Here is a 16,837-nt window from a genome sequence, read left to right as displayed (position 1 = left end):
CAGGGTCTTTTTGAGTAAATGCCATCACCTGAAGTCCAAGTACAAAAATCTATGCTTCCATGCTTGACCAACATTAAAAATGTTACGAATGAGTGGTTTGTTGATACCAGAGTTTGAGAGTCCATAGATCCCTGTCGTGGATAAATCTTCTAAGTTAAAAGTGGATCTGTGTTTTTCTGTACGTGCTTCTGTCTTGCTGGTGGGACCGTGCCCCTACACTCGCCACAGAGGAGCTGGGGATGGGGAGTGGTGAGGCTCAGGCTTCCACCTGGTACTGCCTGGGTGCACGGCCGCGTGCGTCTGAAAATGCCTCGGAAAATCCCCAGCGGCTTCCTGCTCCTGGGGGCAGGGTCGTGTTGAAGAGTCTGAGCATGCTGTCCTGAAAATAACTGGGGTTGGAGTCTGAAAGCTGAGTTCGCTTATTCTGTGGGGAATTATCAAGGGAACAGATACAGTCTCTCCAAATAATGTTAACTGTATGTCAAGCAGTTACATTCTCAGGCTGCTGCAGTTATTAAAGAGCTTTGGGGTTTGGATAGGGGAGGAGTATTTTGTCAGAACAGGTGGTGCAGGTGGGGAAAAAAGGGGTATTTTTTTCTGTACAAGATTCCCACAACGTAAGACATGGAAGCTAAGGTCAAAGATAACTGCTACAGTAAGTACAGCATTAGAACCCAGTACTAACTTTTTAAATTTGTCTCTAGGCTTTAATTCTAGTCACTTGATAGGAATTTATCCTCTTCCTGTAGGAAAATACTAAAAACCGTAATAAAACTAGTAACTTTCACTTTCTTCCGTGTGTTGTGTTAGTGTTGTTTTGACATGGGTGAGTGATGCACCCTGGTAGTACTCGTTTTAACTTGCATGATGTATAGGAAGAAAATTACTTTTATAGCATTTGAATATCAGGAATTTTTAAGGACAAAAACATTCTTTTTAAAGAGTGTTTTCCCAGTCACTGGCTGGTACGTGATTCAAGATTTATAGTAGTTGCAGACATTTGTAACAGCAAATACAATTTGGGGTGCTTATACGCTTGTTATGTTTTAAAATGTGTATGTCTGTAATATGTTCTGAAAGGGCAATATAACATTCCTTGTCAAAACTTAAGTTCCTTTTTAAAAGTTTTCAACAAAATTCTGATTAATTATGTGTACTAAAGGATAAAAATCCCATTCTGATGGTTTTTTGGCTCCTCTAATGTTTAGGGACCAGAATTGGTGATTAGGATTTAGCTAAATCAAGTTGTCTTTCCAAAAAAAAAAAAAATTACAGTCTATTGGCAGATATTTGCAGCCAGTTAAAGTTCTGTTTCATATATCTGAAAGCAGGCTTAGAAGCTGTTCCTGTGGCTTTGTTCTTAAAAACTGATTTGACTTTTAAAAGTGAGCTGCCTTTGCTTTGTACAGATCTTCTGTCACGTTCGTATTTCCCAGAACTCTATAAAGATTATGTCTTTATTTGCATAGACATGCATCAGGGATTCCATTTGCCTTATACTTACCACACGTTTTTCTAATTTTGTCACTTTTAGCTCTGGGTTTCAGTTAAGGAGAAGCATAATATCTTTGCATCCAGTTTGAGAGAGCAGCTGTGTGTCCTGCAGCTTACCTAGGTAGGCTTTGATTCCTTCAAGGTAGTGTAACAGTTGTCATTTTAAGCCTAACAATATAGTATGTAAAGAAGTCCGTCCTGCTTTGCTCACTTACGAAAGTTTCTTACAGCGAGGCGCCACAATCTGGACGTGGGTGTTTCTGTTACACCTCAAGGTGCGGGTAAAGCCTTTACCCCCCCCAGCTGCTAGCCCCCTCTCAAGGTATGCCGCGGTTCGCACAGGAGGACACTGCACGCTTAAGAGCTTTTTGTACCGTACAGACTTCCCTGGTTTATGTTACAAATTTAGCGCCAACACAGGGAGAAAATGGGGAGTGGAGGATCATATCAGATACCGCCTTGAGTAGTTCTTGCACTGTCAATGTTTTGGGTCAAAAAAATCAGAACTTTGTAAATATATAATGATCTGTGATTATTGATATCTTACACCAATTTATTATATCGGGCATCTGCGTGAGTGGATTCTGGGCGCACTGGAAGCGCTTGGGTGCTGTCCTCACCTAAAGGAGTTGGAGAAGAGCAAATTACACGAGGTGTTCTTTGCTGCACAGCTAAGATGTCGAAAGACAGAGGCTTTTGAAAATAAGCAAAGAAACGTAGTTTGGGTGCTAAAATGGTGAACTGGAACACTTTTGGTAAACTTAAGAAAAACTACACAAGATTTCAGAAGAAATAAGACCAAAGAAATAGGTCACTAATGAGGAAGCTAGCCTAGTGTGAAAAGTGTCAGCTCTAGAGAGCTAATGGTAACAGATAATCTTGGAAACGATAGAGATGGAAGCACCAGAGAACATACGCTCTAGACAGGATCCATGTGTCCAGTTTAGCAACAGGTGAAGGAATAATTTGGTCTTAATATTTCTGTGGAGAACAGGAAATTGAGCCCAGAAGTCTCGTCAGTTTAACAGGCAATTGTGTGTGAAGATCTAAGGGCTAGAAACTGCAGCAAGGCCAGCTTTAACTGGGGGAAAATGCTAAGTGTTATATGCGCTGTTGGCTTTCCGGGATAGCTTACCAATGTTTTTCAGAAGATGCCTCAGGATGGCAGACCTTCGGTCAAGATACTGTGCTGCTACCAAACGTTCCTGTCCCAGCAGGAGTCAATTCAAACAAAGAATTGGTAGCGGTGGTGGGAAAAATCTCTTGTGGACTCGGTAGCTTCACATGGTGTCATTTTAGTGTAAAATTGCTGCTGAACGCGGTCATCGCTTGAGCCTTGGATAATACAGCACAATGGGGAGTGAGGGAGGTTGCTGACCTGAATGCTGAAGGGATGGTTTTTTCTCTGTAGTGAAAGTTAAAGGAGACGCTGTTGTTTGACCTTGAGTCTCTGTGCTTAATATTGTCATGGATAATTGAATGCCAGGTGAGGAGTTCTAATTTTGGTTATAAACATGGAAGAAGTAGCAGGTGGTACGTCTGCCACTAACTTCCGTCTGTACTCAGAGAAAACACCCACCAAGCTCCTCTCGAAAGGCAAGTGCCTGAAAATCTGAAGCTGTTACGGCAAAACTTTCACTCCACAGAAACCAGTGTTAGTACCGGGCATTGTAAGCAAAAATTGTACGTATGTGTAAGGATGGAAGTTCTCCCCTCTAGCTGTTGGTGTGATGAGTGGGCTTCAGAGCACTCAGCTGGGAGCACCGGCTCCTCCGAGGCTCTCCTGGCTGGCGGGGTTGGGCATCAGCTTCCTGCTCTGCCCTGGCGGCAGGGAGTTCTGTTGTGTGACTTGTGAAGAAGGAAAATGCCCCCAAATGGGGTGGTGATGGTAATAATTTAAGCTTTGTTTCAAACTATGTGAGATTGTCTGTGTGTTTAATCCTCTGGATAGATGCCTTTAGCGTGTTGCAGTAAGTTGTTGGGGTGTTTTTGTCTGCTTTCCTTCCTCTTACCTCTCTTTCTAAACTCTGGCTAATGTGATCCTGTGCTCCTCTTCTAACTTGTAGTTATCAGTTAGAAGCCATTCCCTGTATCTTCTCCAGAGTTTGTCTGTCTCAATGAAGTGCTCTGAGCTTGAATGCAGGGCCTCATAGTGACAGTTGTGTGACGGTATAAGCTTCCCTTGTCACGTTTGTAATGTTTTTTGGCTAAATCTTTGGACCCCACTGCCTCCTGCTGCTGCAGTTAAGTTTTCCCATCTTCATGTTATTAAACAGAAACAAGTTCTCTTTTATTGTCCTGAATGCTGGTTTTTAGCTTTACGGTCAAGAGAACCTTTCTGTACTTGCTTTCACTAAACACACAGGCCACTTCACTGACTATTCCTTAAATATTTTTTCTTTCTTTATGAATGTAAGTTTTGATGGCGTACAGCATGCTTTGATTTTTGTTATTGGCAAACTTTGTCATTCTGCAAGTGTGATCCAGTTGTCTGGCTCTGTTGCAATCTTATTACCATTAATTGCTTGAAGCAGCATCCCTGTCAGCGTGTTCTTAATACGGCTGTGCCAAAATGCCTTTCTCTTTCTCCTTGTCATTACCTTTGAAACGCCCAAAAGCAGAGTCTTTGTTTTTACTGTTTTCTTCCCAAAATTAACTGAATATTCTTTAACTAGTCTGTGTACATGACTTAATCCTTCCCTGTATATCAACCTCCGGAGCACCATTACTTGGTTTTTTTCCTATGACTGACTTCAAGTTTAGTTTCTTTGTCATAACGCAATACTTAAAAACTAAGTGTGCTTCAGATACAGCTGTCTGGGATGCTTTTCCTCGCTATGGTATAACCTTTATGTTTGCGACTCAGTAACACCATTTGTGATGCTACACGCTAAAAACTTCTGAGCAAGCTGTCCTGGGTTCACACGCCCTTTCACACTCCCATTCGGTGCATTCCTGCGTAAGTGCGCTTGTGGAAAGTCTAATTATTTCTGCACTTCTTGTTTGTACTGTTTCTGAGTCCTTTCGTGTTCCTTGTTCTCAACTGCTATTACTAATATAATGTCTTAGTTTTTAGTCATGTGCTGCGTACCTTCAGTTTGGCCTCACTGTTGCTACGTCTGGGTCTTAGCTTAAACGTTTCTTCTTTCCGAATCCTCCAAGTTTGAAAATACTTGTAAATGTGGAAATAATATTTAAGTACTGGAAAAAAAAAAAAAAGGCAAAAGGAAAAATGATATCTGGAAGCTGTTTTGTAAAAATGACACCTTTCCATTGTCCTCTAGTTGGTGAGGGATTTTTTGACGCTGTGTGCGTATTGGTGATGGACAGTTGCCTGGATCTCTCTAGATCTGTGTGCTCCCAAATTTCTGCCTCTCCTCTGTTGTATTGGATAAAGATACTAGTGGCAGTAATCTGATTTACTTTTAGTTCAAAACATTTCTTTTGTGTATTTCTTAGCAAAAACATGAATTGAAAGTTTCTGAAATGCTGGAAGAAGAATGAGGAATTTACTAGGCCAAGTTTCGGTATAGCCCTGGGTTGCACAGCAGTGCAACAGATGCCTTAAAATGGTTTTTCCATTTGAGTCTGAAGACTTTCCTTGCTTTTTTTAAGAAACTAACTGCAGATCGTAGGGGAAATTTTGTAACAGATGCAAGCAGTTTTCCTCTTGCTTCATTTCATTCTTTCATTGTTGCTTGAAAATCAAAATGAATTTCCATTTTACTTGAAAAATGTAGTTCTGACGTACTGCTTCCGTTGTCCTTGGAAGTAATCGGGCTTGGGTGGTAGGACAAGGCATCCAGCAAGCGGGTAGCAGAGTGATTACAAGCAAAGAAGCAGAACCGCTTTCTTTGGAAAGCGCATTCACCAAAGACGTGAACAGTTATAAACAATTAAACCAATACTTGATAGACCATAATCCAGTGTTCTGACGGAAGTACACACTCTTCTCTGTAATTCAGTCTTACGTCTGTAGTAGGACTATATACAGTGATATTAGCGGTTGGGCAAGGGACTCAAGGAGGCAAAACGTTGTTTTCTGGTAACTCATTCATAAAAGCACCGGCGTCAACAACCGATTTTTAAGAGGGCAGAGTTTTCCCTTAAAAGCTATTAATCTTAAAGGCAGATACAGCATTAACATTTTATTTTTAGCATTTCATAGCTAACATGTTTGAATGCATGCCCGTTTCTTAACTTTTTTGTTGTTTTAAGTTTAGGAAACCATTTGATAAATATAGCAAATGCATGGGGGAATTTATCTGTTTTGTTCTTCCAGTAACAAAACCTTGTAGGAGAGCAAACTTTCTTGCATCAAAAAAAGCTGCAACTGTTGATCAAGATCACAAGTTTAGATGCAAGTTCTTGGACTGTTCAAAATCCTTCCGCAAAGCCAAGTTATTGCATTATCACATGAAATACTTTCATGGAGTGGAGAAGGCTGCAGAATCACAGCAGAACCCTGTAAAACGAAATATTCAAACCAGAGCTTCTTTGGCTTCTGAAAAAGCTAATCAAGAAAGGTCAAAAAGAGGACGGACCACAGCTGGTTTACTGTGTAAGTATGTTGCTGATCTCTTCCTTTTTTAAGCAGCAGCAGGCAGGAGAAGCAGGCAAGAGCAGAAATCGATTTTCTGTTGGGCTGAAGGAGTCTCTTTAGGGCTCCATCTTAGCAGATTTCATTGTGGAGAAGCAGCATAATATGTGTAAACATTATTCGGTTTTATCTTCTGTAAAACAAACTCCCTCATCTAGAGATACAGATCATGGTCTGTAATGAGCTGACTGTGCAGCTTCTCTGATCCCTTTGTAACAACTCACTTGAGTATTAAACCTCTGCTCTTCAAAACTACAGTTCCCTGAGTTTCTGCCACTTCCCCCCCCTCCCCCGGCTTGACAAATATCTAAATAGCATTGTTTGAAGACATTTGTCCTTTTCTATGTTAAGAAAACAGTCTGGGTAACTCCAATTCTCTCCTGTTTCTTACTTGGTCTTTACGCTTCATGGTCTGACTTCAAGAGTGTACTTGGCTAGAAATCCCGTACCAATCGCTGCAGTATTTACTGTTCTCAGTGCTGGGCCTGTGGGCAAAAAAGTCCTGGTATTTAACAAATGCAATTGCTACAGCTGTAATTGAAAAATATCCTCAGGTGACTGATAGGTAGTGGAAAGGGCTGAAAACTTAATGGTTAGGGAAAAAATGAATGCTTAAGTTATAACAGCTTTGCAGCCTTCAGAATCCCATTAACATCTCTTTCACTGTCTCGTTCTCTGAAGCACTTTCTTCTTAGTGTCTTGCATACATCAGGGCGGCGGTTTAGGTCTAGTTGCAAACTGCGGTGTTGCTGCTAACCTGTCCAGACTTTGTTCTTGTGGACTGCTTCTCTTTGTACTGCAGGTCCCTGAAAATTGTCATCTCTTCTGTCTTCTGATTGAGCCTGTCTTATAAAATTCAGCTTTCTCTTTGCTGAATTCCCTGGTGGTTTTTTGTCTTTGTGTTTGATCTTTCATTAACACTTGTTTAAGAATTGCAAAGTCTTGCAAGTTGTTCAGTGAGCAGCAGCTCACTACGGCAGAATATATCTAGCCTTACTTTGCTTCGTCTCTGCTTTTCCTAATGTGCCTGGCAGAGTTTCTCCATTTGAGGTGCTACTGCCTGTTCCTGACACGATAAGTGTAACTTAACATACTGCTACTTCCTGCAAACTTCTATACCTCAAATACGTCTGTAACTTTGAGTGATGCAAAGGCGTAAGATTTGATTACATAGAGGAAGATTTTTCTTTAAATGCGTTAGGATGTGCCTCAAACCAAGACAGCGTGTTATACTTTGCGTGCAGCTTAAAAGAAACCGAAATACTGCCTTGACAAACACACCTGAGACAGGCGCTTTGTGAAGAATGGCTGCTAGCAGCTGCACAGTGATCAAAGTAGGCTGCTTGCTTGTCATGTGCTTTTCCTTAAAAAAAACCCTTCTATTCTGCTGTTTGTAACTGCATAATTGTTTCGGTTTGAGAAGTTTTCCTGTGACTGTGTTGAATGAACGGACTAGTGACTCAAGAGCTTGACCCTTTCATTTATCCTTTCCCCCAAGTGCACACAATTGGTTTGATGTCGTCATATTGGCTGCGCTTGGCAGGTAATCCTTTAATGTTGAGCTGTAACCGTATTTGCTCATTTTAAGCCCTCACCCCTTTCATTCCCCATTTGTGGATGGCTGCTTTTAACCCGGATTGCTTCGGTGATGCGCTTCGTAGCGTCTCCCTGCAGGTAGCCCCTGGCTCGTGCTGGCAGCTGTTGAGCAGTGCACCAGGTGGAAGGCAGACCGTAAAGTTTTCAAGTCACCTTCGCTGTCAAAGCCTGCTATGATGGAGCTACAGTAAGGTTTTTCTTGATCAGGAAAAGTAATGTCATTATGTATTAGTGATATCATATATCTGATACTGAGTGCCACTTGGTTTTTAACTCAATGTGTTCTTAATTCTTCTAATTTTTGTTGTGGGGGTACGACACATTCTGAAGTAGAGTTAATGGGGTTTATGAGCTCATACTCTTGCATTGTGTGTTTTATTCTTCTGTCTTTTTGCAAGTGTCTCTTCCGTTCTTAACGGCATGTATATGAAGACAGCCTGCTAAGCACGACTTTCTCTGTGTCTGTTGAATGCTCTTATATCATCTTTTTAAAAGGCTTTTCAGGATGTACTGCTTAGTGAGAGTGAAGGCTTTTGAATACTTAAGTATGGTATGTGGTGGGTTTACTTTTCATCTTTACAATTCTTTGTGAGCAAAAATTTTCCTGTTCAAAGTAAATATATTTAAATCACTTTACCTTTTGGTAGAAATGTCTTTTTTTTTTCATACTTCACTATATTACATGGGGTTTAGTGCTTAAGAAAAGGTGGCAATTTCTAACAGATAAGAGTTTAGAAATTATGAGTCATCTTATTCCATAGGCTTGGAGATACTGTTGCTTTAGAAGTTTTACCATATTTAAGTCCGTATCTCACAAGTTGTATTTTGGAGTTCTGGGGCTTCACTGTTTCTGTTTACTGTTTCTGCTACACATTAATGTAAAATACATAAATGGTGGGGGTCGACTGTTTGCTGGATTTAAAGTGAAAACACTTATTGTGCCCTAAAGTTCTAGAAAACTATGCAATATTCAGAACAGTGGCAAAACCTTTTCTTTGTAGTCCTTAGAATTGGGATTTCAACACATAAAAAAGAAGATGGATGTAAGTGGTCTTCAATGAGCGTGTTGCGGGACGCAGGAAAGGAACAATTTAAGTATAATTACTTCACGCTGAAGTGGAGACTCTCTGAAATGTCAACATCTGAAATGTAAAGCGTGCCACTTGGCATTGGCTTCAAACCTTGAGTGAGCTGGAAAGGTTAACGTGGAACTGATTTGTCCTGTCTCTCCCTTTTCCCTAAGAAGGATCTTACCTTTGCAGTGTCAAATTTGACACATCTCTCTCTAAATTCTGTAGCGACTCTTCATTGAACAGAGGGGAAGGAACTACCATTGCCTACGCTTGTATTTTAGATATGCCTTACTACTCTGGACAGAATGACACAGACTTAAATGGCTACTGGATGCGTTCAGGCAATACTTCTCTTTAAATTATCATGAAATATTGCGAGGTCATTACGATGAAACAGTTCTTTTCCCCCAGCCCCACGTTACAATACTTACCTCCATGAGTAGTGCCGCTATTTGGTCTTTACCAAAAGAATCGTCTTTATAGAGAGTAAGGCGGTTGATCTTGTGTCCCGTGGGAATGTAGGAGCTGCGGGCGTTTCTGCCCTCAGTTCTCAGGTTTCACTGCGTCCCTGCAGGTGCATTATAAAGCCCCCTGCAGCCCTTCTGTTAAAGAGGAGAATCGAGACTTGCGCGAGCGTATGTGGACGCATAAGCTTAAAACAAGCTTTTTGAGCACAGGCTGCAGATGGCTTCTCAAAGTCTGTCTTGCAGGAAAGAGTTGTTTGAGTTTTTGACAGTTCACATTGAGGTGTTCTATCAAATTTTATCATTTGAAAATTAAACGTGGTGTAGTATCTGTTAATAATTTTTGGCAGTTAGTTCCTTGCTGATTGCTGTAATAAAAAAGGAGTAGAGCCACATTCCATGTTCATGCGCATTAACCTTAAGATAGGCCTTTTGCTTTGTCGTCCCTTCTCTTTCTCTGCACAGTCGCTTAGCTTACTGTTAGAGTACATCATCCCATACTGTGAGTTGTGCCCTACAAACACTTCCTGTAAACCATTTCCTCCAAGGTGACAGTTTTCTCTTTCAGATATATCTGTCTGTCCATGTTATTTTATGTGAAGTGCCTGCAAAAGGTTATTTTTAATCAAGTTTGTTGTTTCCTGACCTAGACCACTCCAAGAGACGTGGAATAGCTTCATTTCGTTCTTGTACCTGCAACTCCTAATTTGAACATCTGAACTGTCTCTTTCTTGACTTTGAGTCTTTCTGAATTAGTGGCTTTAATTTTTTTAGTAACATCTTTTCATTTGGACAGATTTCAACAAAATATAGTTCATGCCTTTGTAACATGTGAACAATTTTTCTGGAATCTGAAAGTCAACTTGCGCCAGACTTCAGCGCTTGCACAGATGATGCACCTCACCTCAGACCTTGAAGATGTATGCATTTTGTCAGTAGGTTTAAATTTTTGTACATGACACCATTATGAGAAAATTCTGCCTACTCAGAGTTAGTTACAGCGTGTCACGTTAATGTGTAAGTGTCTTGATGCCAGGAATACATGTAAAGGAAAAAAAGGGGTCTCGTCCTTGTGGTTTCTACGTGGTTGAGGTGGTTTCATCTCTCAGGTCTGTATTTGTTAGTTCCTAAGATCCTTCACTGCTTCTGGATCAGCTCTTTATATGGAAGAGGATACTTTTCCCAGGCTTAGAGAAGGGAGGTCTGAAGAACTCTATGGAAGAAGGATGTGGGCAGTTAATCAACAAACCTCATCAACTCCAGTATTTTATGAACGTATCTGCTGGTCTTAATGGTATTTAGCATCATCTGAGCTAGAAATTAATCTGCTGGTGTTTAATTCCAGCTATTCACTGCCCTGGATGCCAGGAGGTCTTTTGTGGTCTATTTGTAGAGAATCGTGTAATTCTCATGATGATCAAAGATATTCTGGATCATAAAGGTATTAAAGCGTACTGATATCTGTTTTGATTTGTGAGTTGGTTGTAAGCAGGAACGTGTGGAAGTTGTAGCTGCTTTGCCACCTGTGTTCCACCTCAGGATATCCCTGTAAGACAGGTGTGGGTGTCCTCATGGGACCTGCATAGACAGCTTTAGGAAATGCATAGGAGTCTCCTGTGCACTTCCCAATAGGACTCTCTATGAGCATAGTCCTGCTGTTCGCTAGAGACTTGTACTACAGTTGTCTTGTTGCCTGGTTGTCTCAGCAGAATGCTTACACGGACGAGTGACTTGCAGGAGGAGGTAGTTATAGCACTAACAAAAGTTGAGGGTGTTGTCTATGTAAACGCGGTGTATTTGGGTGCTCTGTGTTGGCTTTTCTTGAAACTGCAAATCAGAAGTTCCTGTGATCGGGAGGAGGCAGAGGAGTAGGAATCCTTCTGGAGAGTGAAGGTTGGCTAAGGGAGTCAGGAGGATGAAAGCTCTGCAGGTGGTGCTAATGAAGAAAGTCTGACCTTGGCAAATGTGCAAGTTCTACAGGCACATGGCTAAATACAAGTTCTTGGTTGTGGTTGGTTATGGTAAGTAATTGTTCTTTGTTCTTTTGGGAGTAATTTTATGAATCGGCCTGTCTGAGTTATACTTGAAAATGTTGTATTGAGGAGAAACAGAACACTAAATGTGGAAGGCTTACAAGTTTGTGTCTTCATGGCGCAAATTTTAATGTTACTTTTCCAAAAGTTTAGGATAGCTTTCCAACTTTTTTAATCTCCTTATTAAATTTAGTCTAAACTCCTGCAGAGTGCTCAAAGACTTATAGACCCTCTCAACTGTTCCGTCAGTGGAACAAACGGTGTTTCAAGACTTAACATGTTATTTTTTGATGACTATTTTTTGTCAGTTTTTGAAGAAAAATACATCCAGCATATGATAGAGTACTCTTGAACTCCCCCAAGACGGTGTTAACTGGTGGCTGAAAAATCTTACAGAGATGTGTTAACCCTTATGTCTCATAGAAGATACGACATATTCTTGGCAAAAATCTCCTTAAACTTCAGTGTTGCAAAGCTAAAACAAAAAAAAAAAAAAAGGACATGGACTACGATTTTGTTCCAGCAAGGGTCTGGGTACACAGATCTCAGCCCACAGGAATGTCACATGCCTTGTGCTCTTTGAAAGACTGGTGGGATCAAGGTGGCCTTGAAGGTTCTTCAAATGTTAATTCATGAAGTTGAGTTGAGCTTCTGGGAGTGGGAAAAGTTAAGACGCCTAAATGAAGGTTGTCTGGTTTGTATAGATTTTTTTTATTGTAATTTTGGGGTTCCCTGAGATGGTGTTCTGTAAATATTTTTGCAGCTTAATGCAGGAAGGTAGACAATTGGGAAAGTTCAAGAAAGGCTTGTTTTATATGACTTCTCACTCTGTACTGCTACAAACGGCTTGCATTTCAGAAAGTTTTTTAGGACACTAGTGTTCCCAAACAGGTTATGAAGTACCTCAATCTTATTTTTCAGCTACCATGTATCATGGGAAAAAGTTCTGTCTGTATGAGCTGATGATGTCTAGTTCAACCCGCTAATCGTGGGAGTCCTCAGATGAGCAATTTCTGTTAGCAAGAATTCCTACAAAAACAGACCTGTATTTAAAAAAAAAAAAAACCACCAAAAAAACAAACCCAGAACACACCCACCCCCAAAAAACCCAAACCCAGCAAAAAACCTCTCTTTATAGTTATTCCTCCAAGAGGAGAAGTTAGTCCTGTTGAAAATGGAAGGCCATACACATACTGTGGTATCTTATCAAGGAGTATCTTCTGGTTTTGGTAATTCTTCATGGGCAAAACGTGCTGCTTTCTACAGTCTTGCTGCTCTTGAGGTATAGAAGTGGCCAGGGAAAGGCAACGGTGAGTTGCCTGACTGGACAAAAGGTGCCTTTGAGACAGTCTTGTGTGGAAATTTGGGGTTTGGTGTAATTTCTTTCTTCTCTCATGGCTGTGAAGCACTGTGTGGCGGGTGACTAGAGGATAACCATTTGGTTACAGAAATAGTTACGAATGGCTCCTATTCTTATTTTTTTTTTTTTAAGTTCTAATGCAACTTCCAAGTGAGAGGCCCAGGGAAAAAGTCATCTCATCACCTTCAGATTTCTGCATCTTGGAGCTTCGTTTGCCTGAAGAAATACACTTGATTCTGAAAGCTCCATAATGACATGTCTTAATGTGCCTTGTTATAGCTTCAACTTGAAATGTTGGTCAGGGCAGAGTACTTGATACCATTTCTTCTCCTAAGCTCTTTTGGACTGTCTTCCTTCTGTCTTCAGTCATTTTATGACTCACAGTACCTAACACTTAGTTAGAGGTTTCCCAGTGACAATCTGGCTGGCATGTAAGTCTTCAGACAAGAAGGAAGTTGCCTTTTGTGTCCACTGAACTTTAGACACTTCTGAGGATAGAATTGGATGTTCTTGATGAAAGTCAGCAAGCTGTCACCTTGACTATGGGGGCTCATTGACCAAGGTGCTTGATGTCATACTCCAAAATGGCGATGTACTTGTCTCGTTCAGTCTGGTTGTCCTACATGCCATGCAGCCGTAGCTTTCATCAGCTTCACCTCTCTTTTTCCATGTCCAGGAGTCTTTCAGTAGGAGTTGCTAGCTGTAGTTAGGAAGATGAGAACTATTTGACCTGACTTAAATAGTAAATGGAATCTCAGATGAAGCCCTGTCTGTATCTCATGACTCCTGTGAATTTTAGGTAGTGATCCTGAATTCTTGCATCTCACTCTCAGTTGAAAACCTGGTGTTTCAGTGGTGTCTATTTAAAAAGCTCCCTTCCTTAGGTGTGCAGGGCTTCTCTATGCCACTTCTGTATACCTCATTACAAAGCACGCTTTTGAGAACAGACTGTGGTTCCTCTAATTAAATCAACAGGACCCCTTTTCTCTCAAAGGAAATAACAATAAAGATTACCTGAGCTGTATCTCTGCCAAACTGAACTGTTTTTCTTTGCATCTTTCTTCAAAGCCACAGTATTTCTGGAAGAATAGAGCAAGAAAAAAACCAACAAAACAAAAAAAAAAACACAACCAAAAACAAAACCAAAAAACCCACAAAAACTAACAAGCCAACAAAAGCGTTACAGGTTTTAGCCTTTAAATCAGGTTCTGTTTAAAAGCTTTTCCATGATCCACTCGTGAGTTGATCAGTGTGTCTGATCAGAAATGCTCCACATGGACTACCAGAGCTGCTGCTGGTGAAGTAGACTTAGATTTTGAAAGAATTTAAAGTTTGGACTTCATCTTTATTCTCTTTGTAGATGGTCCTCTACACATAGCCCTAAGGAGTACCCCATGTAGAGATGAAAAAATAGAAAAGAGAAGAACGTCAGCTCCTGTAAGTGCATTAAATAGTCACCGACATTCTGTTAGAGAACAAACCAAGAACCACATAGCGAGATCACTGCGGAAGCCTCAAGAAAAAAAAAAAGTTGAAAATGGTACGCCTCTTTAGTTTAACATGAAAAAGTTAAACTTGAAAAAGTCTTGGAAAAGTTTTAAGCCTTGTGCGGAACTGATAATATTGGTAGAAAGTATTCTGCATACCTTCTTTTAGAGAGTTTAATTGTTTATGAATGTACAGTGTAAAATGTAAGTGGTGTTTTTGTCATTGCTTCTTTGCAGTAGTTTCAAACGAAGATTCAGTATAGGGAATTTTACAAGTTTTCTTGCTGTATGCATTGGGGTTTATTATTCCCAGCCAATGTGTAATATTTTGGGGATGTGGAAAGTACTGAAGTATTTAATGGCATGAAAGGATTCTTGCTTATTTTTTGCTTGTTTGATACATGTGTCTTAATTCTATTCAACTCTTGGTTGTACAAAGCATTAAGTATTTTAAGTAATCCTAAACTTGTTGAGCTACCTAAACTTAATAAAGAAAAAAGGGGGGGGGGGCAGGATGACCTAGTCTTTTCTTTTGTGTGGTTTTTATTTTTTAGTAGCATTTGACTGCTTCTGGTAGTCAGTACTCCTTGCTGACATCTCTCAACAACTTTACTTCATGACTTTGTTCAGTAGTGTAGTGTAAGCCCTGTTTATACTGGAATCTGCTATAGTACACGTGGATAACAGCCATACAAGTGGCAGGGTACCTGTATGTGTATATACACACACGTATAAAAATAATACATATATTTAAATATTTTTTATATATAAATGATTTCCAGCATACCTCTCAATTTACTACCTCACCACTCCCCTTCGGGGACGTGGTCAGAACTTGAGTCATGGTGATGAGGAAAATGCAAAAAAATCTGTGCTTAGGCTATTGTGTCTGCGCCGGGTGTGATCTTTGTTCTGGAGATAGTCTTGAGAAGATCACCTTACTTGCCTGTCACTACATTGTTCTGTTGGTCGTAGTAGTCAGTCAGAACTTACCACCGCTGTTTATTCTTGGCCATCCTTTGCTGCCTTCCCTTGTCGGAAGGTCTCAGTGAGATCCGCTAGTGTCTCTTCGTTGGGCTGAGTCAGTTGGACGTTTCTTACTTGCGAGTATGGCACACAGAGAGTGGTGTAAACTTCCACGGTGGTGGTGGAGGATGTGACCGAGTACTTGGTCCTCATCAGTCTCTCTGCTGTCCAAGGAAGTTGAGAGGGCTTAGGTGGTCTTACGTTTTTGCCCCTTTTTAAAAATGCAGTTGTGTTGTGATGAATTTTCAGGATTATATAAGGCAGTTTACCTTTCTCGTTGATCGTGTGAATCTATGAGGATGCTCCTAACCTAGGTAGCCTCCTTATCTGGTGGTTTTTTCAGTGAGAACTCGTTAGCCTTCAAGACTTCGGAGTACTTACAAGAAACAACATGAGACAATGATTCTTCAGACGTGATTTTTTGGAAGGTCCCTTTTATAATACTCTTTACAGACTTATTTTTTTTTTTAAGAAAAAATATCCTGCGTTAACTGAGGCGTGCATTTAAGAAGGTAGCTGTATGCAGAAATTTGCAAATGCTTGGATTTTTTCAGATTTTTAAAAGACATACTGGCAAGCTCAAGGGGAAAAAGCGTGGAACAAAGTGACCATTTTTTTATCATATTTATCACAGATATGTTGATAGTGGCTTGGCTGAAGTAGCATTCTTTGTGCTCTCAGTATCTTAAAACAAATCAGATAATCTGACCATGCAAATTTCAACTCCCAAATGAAAAGAGGTAAGATTTTCCTCTGTTGGCCTTATTCTCTCTTTGTCCTTATGGAAGAATAAAATGGCAGAACTTACTTGCATCCCTGTGTATGAGCAGGGAGAAGGAAATGGTACTGGAGGACTAGGAGAGGAAGACAAAAGAAAGTAAGCAGGAATTGGAAGCTCTGTGCTGAGACCTTAATATGAAACGAAACCCTCTTTCTTTTTTTTTTTTTTTTAAACCCACCCCCTCAACAAATGGTAACGGAGGGGGGGTTTTGTCCTTTGTGCTGCCAGTCGTGTTGCCTTTGAAGGACATGTAATTGTTATGGCAGACTGCCATCCGTGTCAGCAGTTAACGTGGCTGCTGGCAATGCACAATTTTAGCAGCCATCACTAATGACGTGCCAGAAGAGGAACATAAGTGGCAAAACAGCAGGAGATGTTCAAGGGCTAAGAGGGTGGGGAGACAGAGGGCAGACTCTCAGGAGGAGGAGCTCGTTATCATGTCTCCTGCGTGCTCATCACAGCTGGTAAAATGTGACTGAGATTTACAGCTTCTCAGTGAGCTGTTTGTACCATAAATACAGTTCAGATCATGAACTGGGGAGTTTACTACTGGCGTGTATGGAAGAGGTTAACATAATACACTGGTATTGCTGGTTTGCTTCATGAATGGTTACAGACCAGCTAGGGTCCTTAAATGTTTTGTGCGGGAGAAGTTTTCTTACAGTATAGAGTGTCTTTAGGTGCTTATTCTGATATCAAGAATGAGAAATTGAAACAGGTTTCTAAATGGGATGGTAAGTGGCTTAATCAGCTATGTACTCTGGGAGCAGAGCCCTTTTGAGATGCAGGGCATCCTTCCGTAATACATTTTGTGATTGCACCTATAGTCTTGGCTGAGTAAGGATAATTTACCTCAGGAACTGCATAGGTGTCTAGAAAACCTGCTGCAGAGACCTAAATCTGAAAGACAGGACTGTAAACAA

The 16,837-nt window shown here is 40.6% G+C and overlaps 1 protein-coding gene across 5 annotated transcripts in view; it reads left to right on the top strand.

Moving 5' to 3' along the window:
* PHF20 (PHD finger protein 20) overlaps positions 1-16,837 on the top strand; it is a 69,833-nt gene that overhangs the window by 29,306 nt on the left and 23,690 nt on the right. For 3 of the 5 annotated variants that reach the window (XM_063349609.1, XM_063349608.1, XM_063349607.1), the window contains 2 exons: positions 5,777-6,055; positions 13,981-14,160. The exons of 1 other annotated variant lie outside the window; for it this stretch is intronic. In XM_063349609.1, the coding sequence (XP_063205679.1) occupies positions 5,777-6,055; positions 13,981-14,160 (459 nt within the window). The remainder of the gene's footprint in view (positions 1-5,776; positions 6,056-13,980; positions 14,161-16,837) is intronic. One more of the 5 variants, XM_063349610.1, reaches the window with a different exon arrangement.

This window comes from Chroicocephalus ridibundus, chromosome 12, assembly GCF_963924245.1.
Source record: "Chroicocephalus ridibundus chromosome 12, bChrRid1.1, whole genome shotgun sequence".
In the NCBI taxonomy this organism is placed as follows: domain Eukaryota; kingdom Metazoa; phylum Chordata; class Aves; order Charadriiformes; family Laridae; genus Chroicocephalus; species Chroicocephalus ridibundus.
The sequence above is the reverse complement of the archived record's forward strand: the minus strand, read 5'-3'. Positions and strand labels throughout refer to the sequence as shown.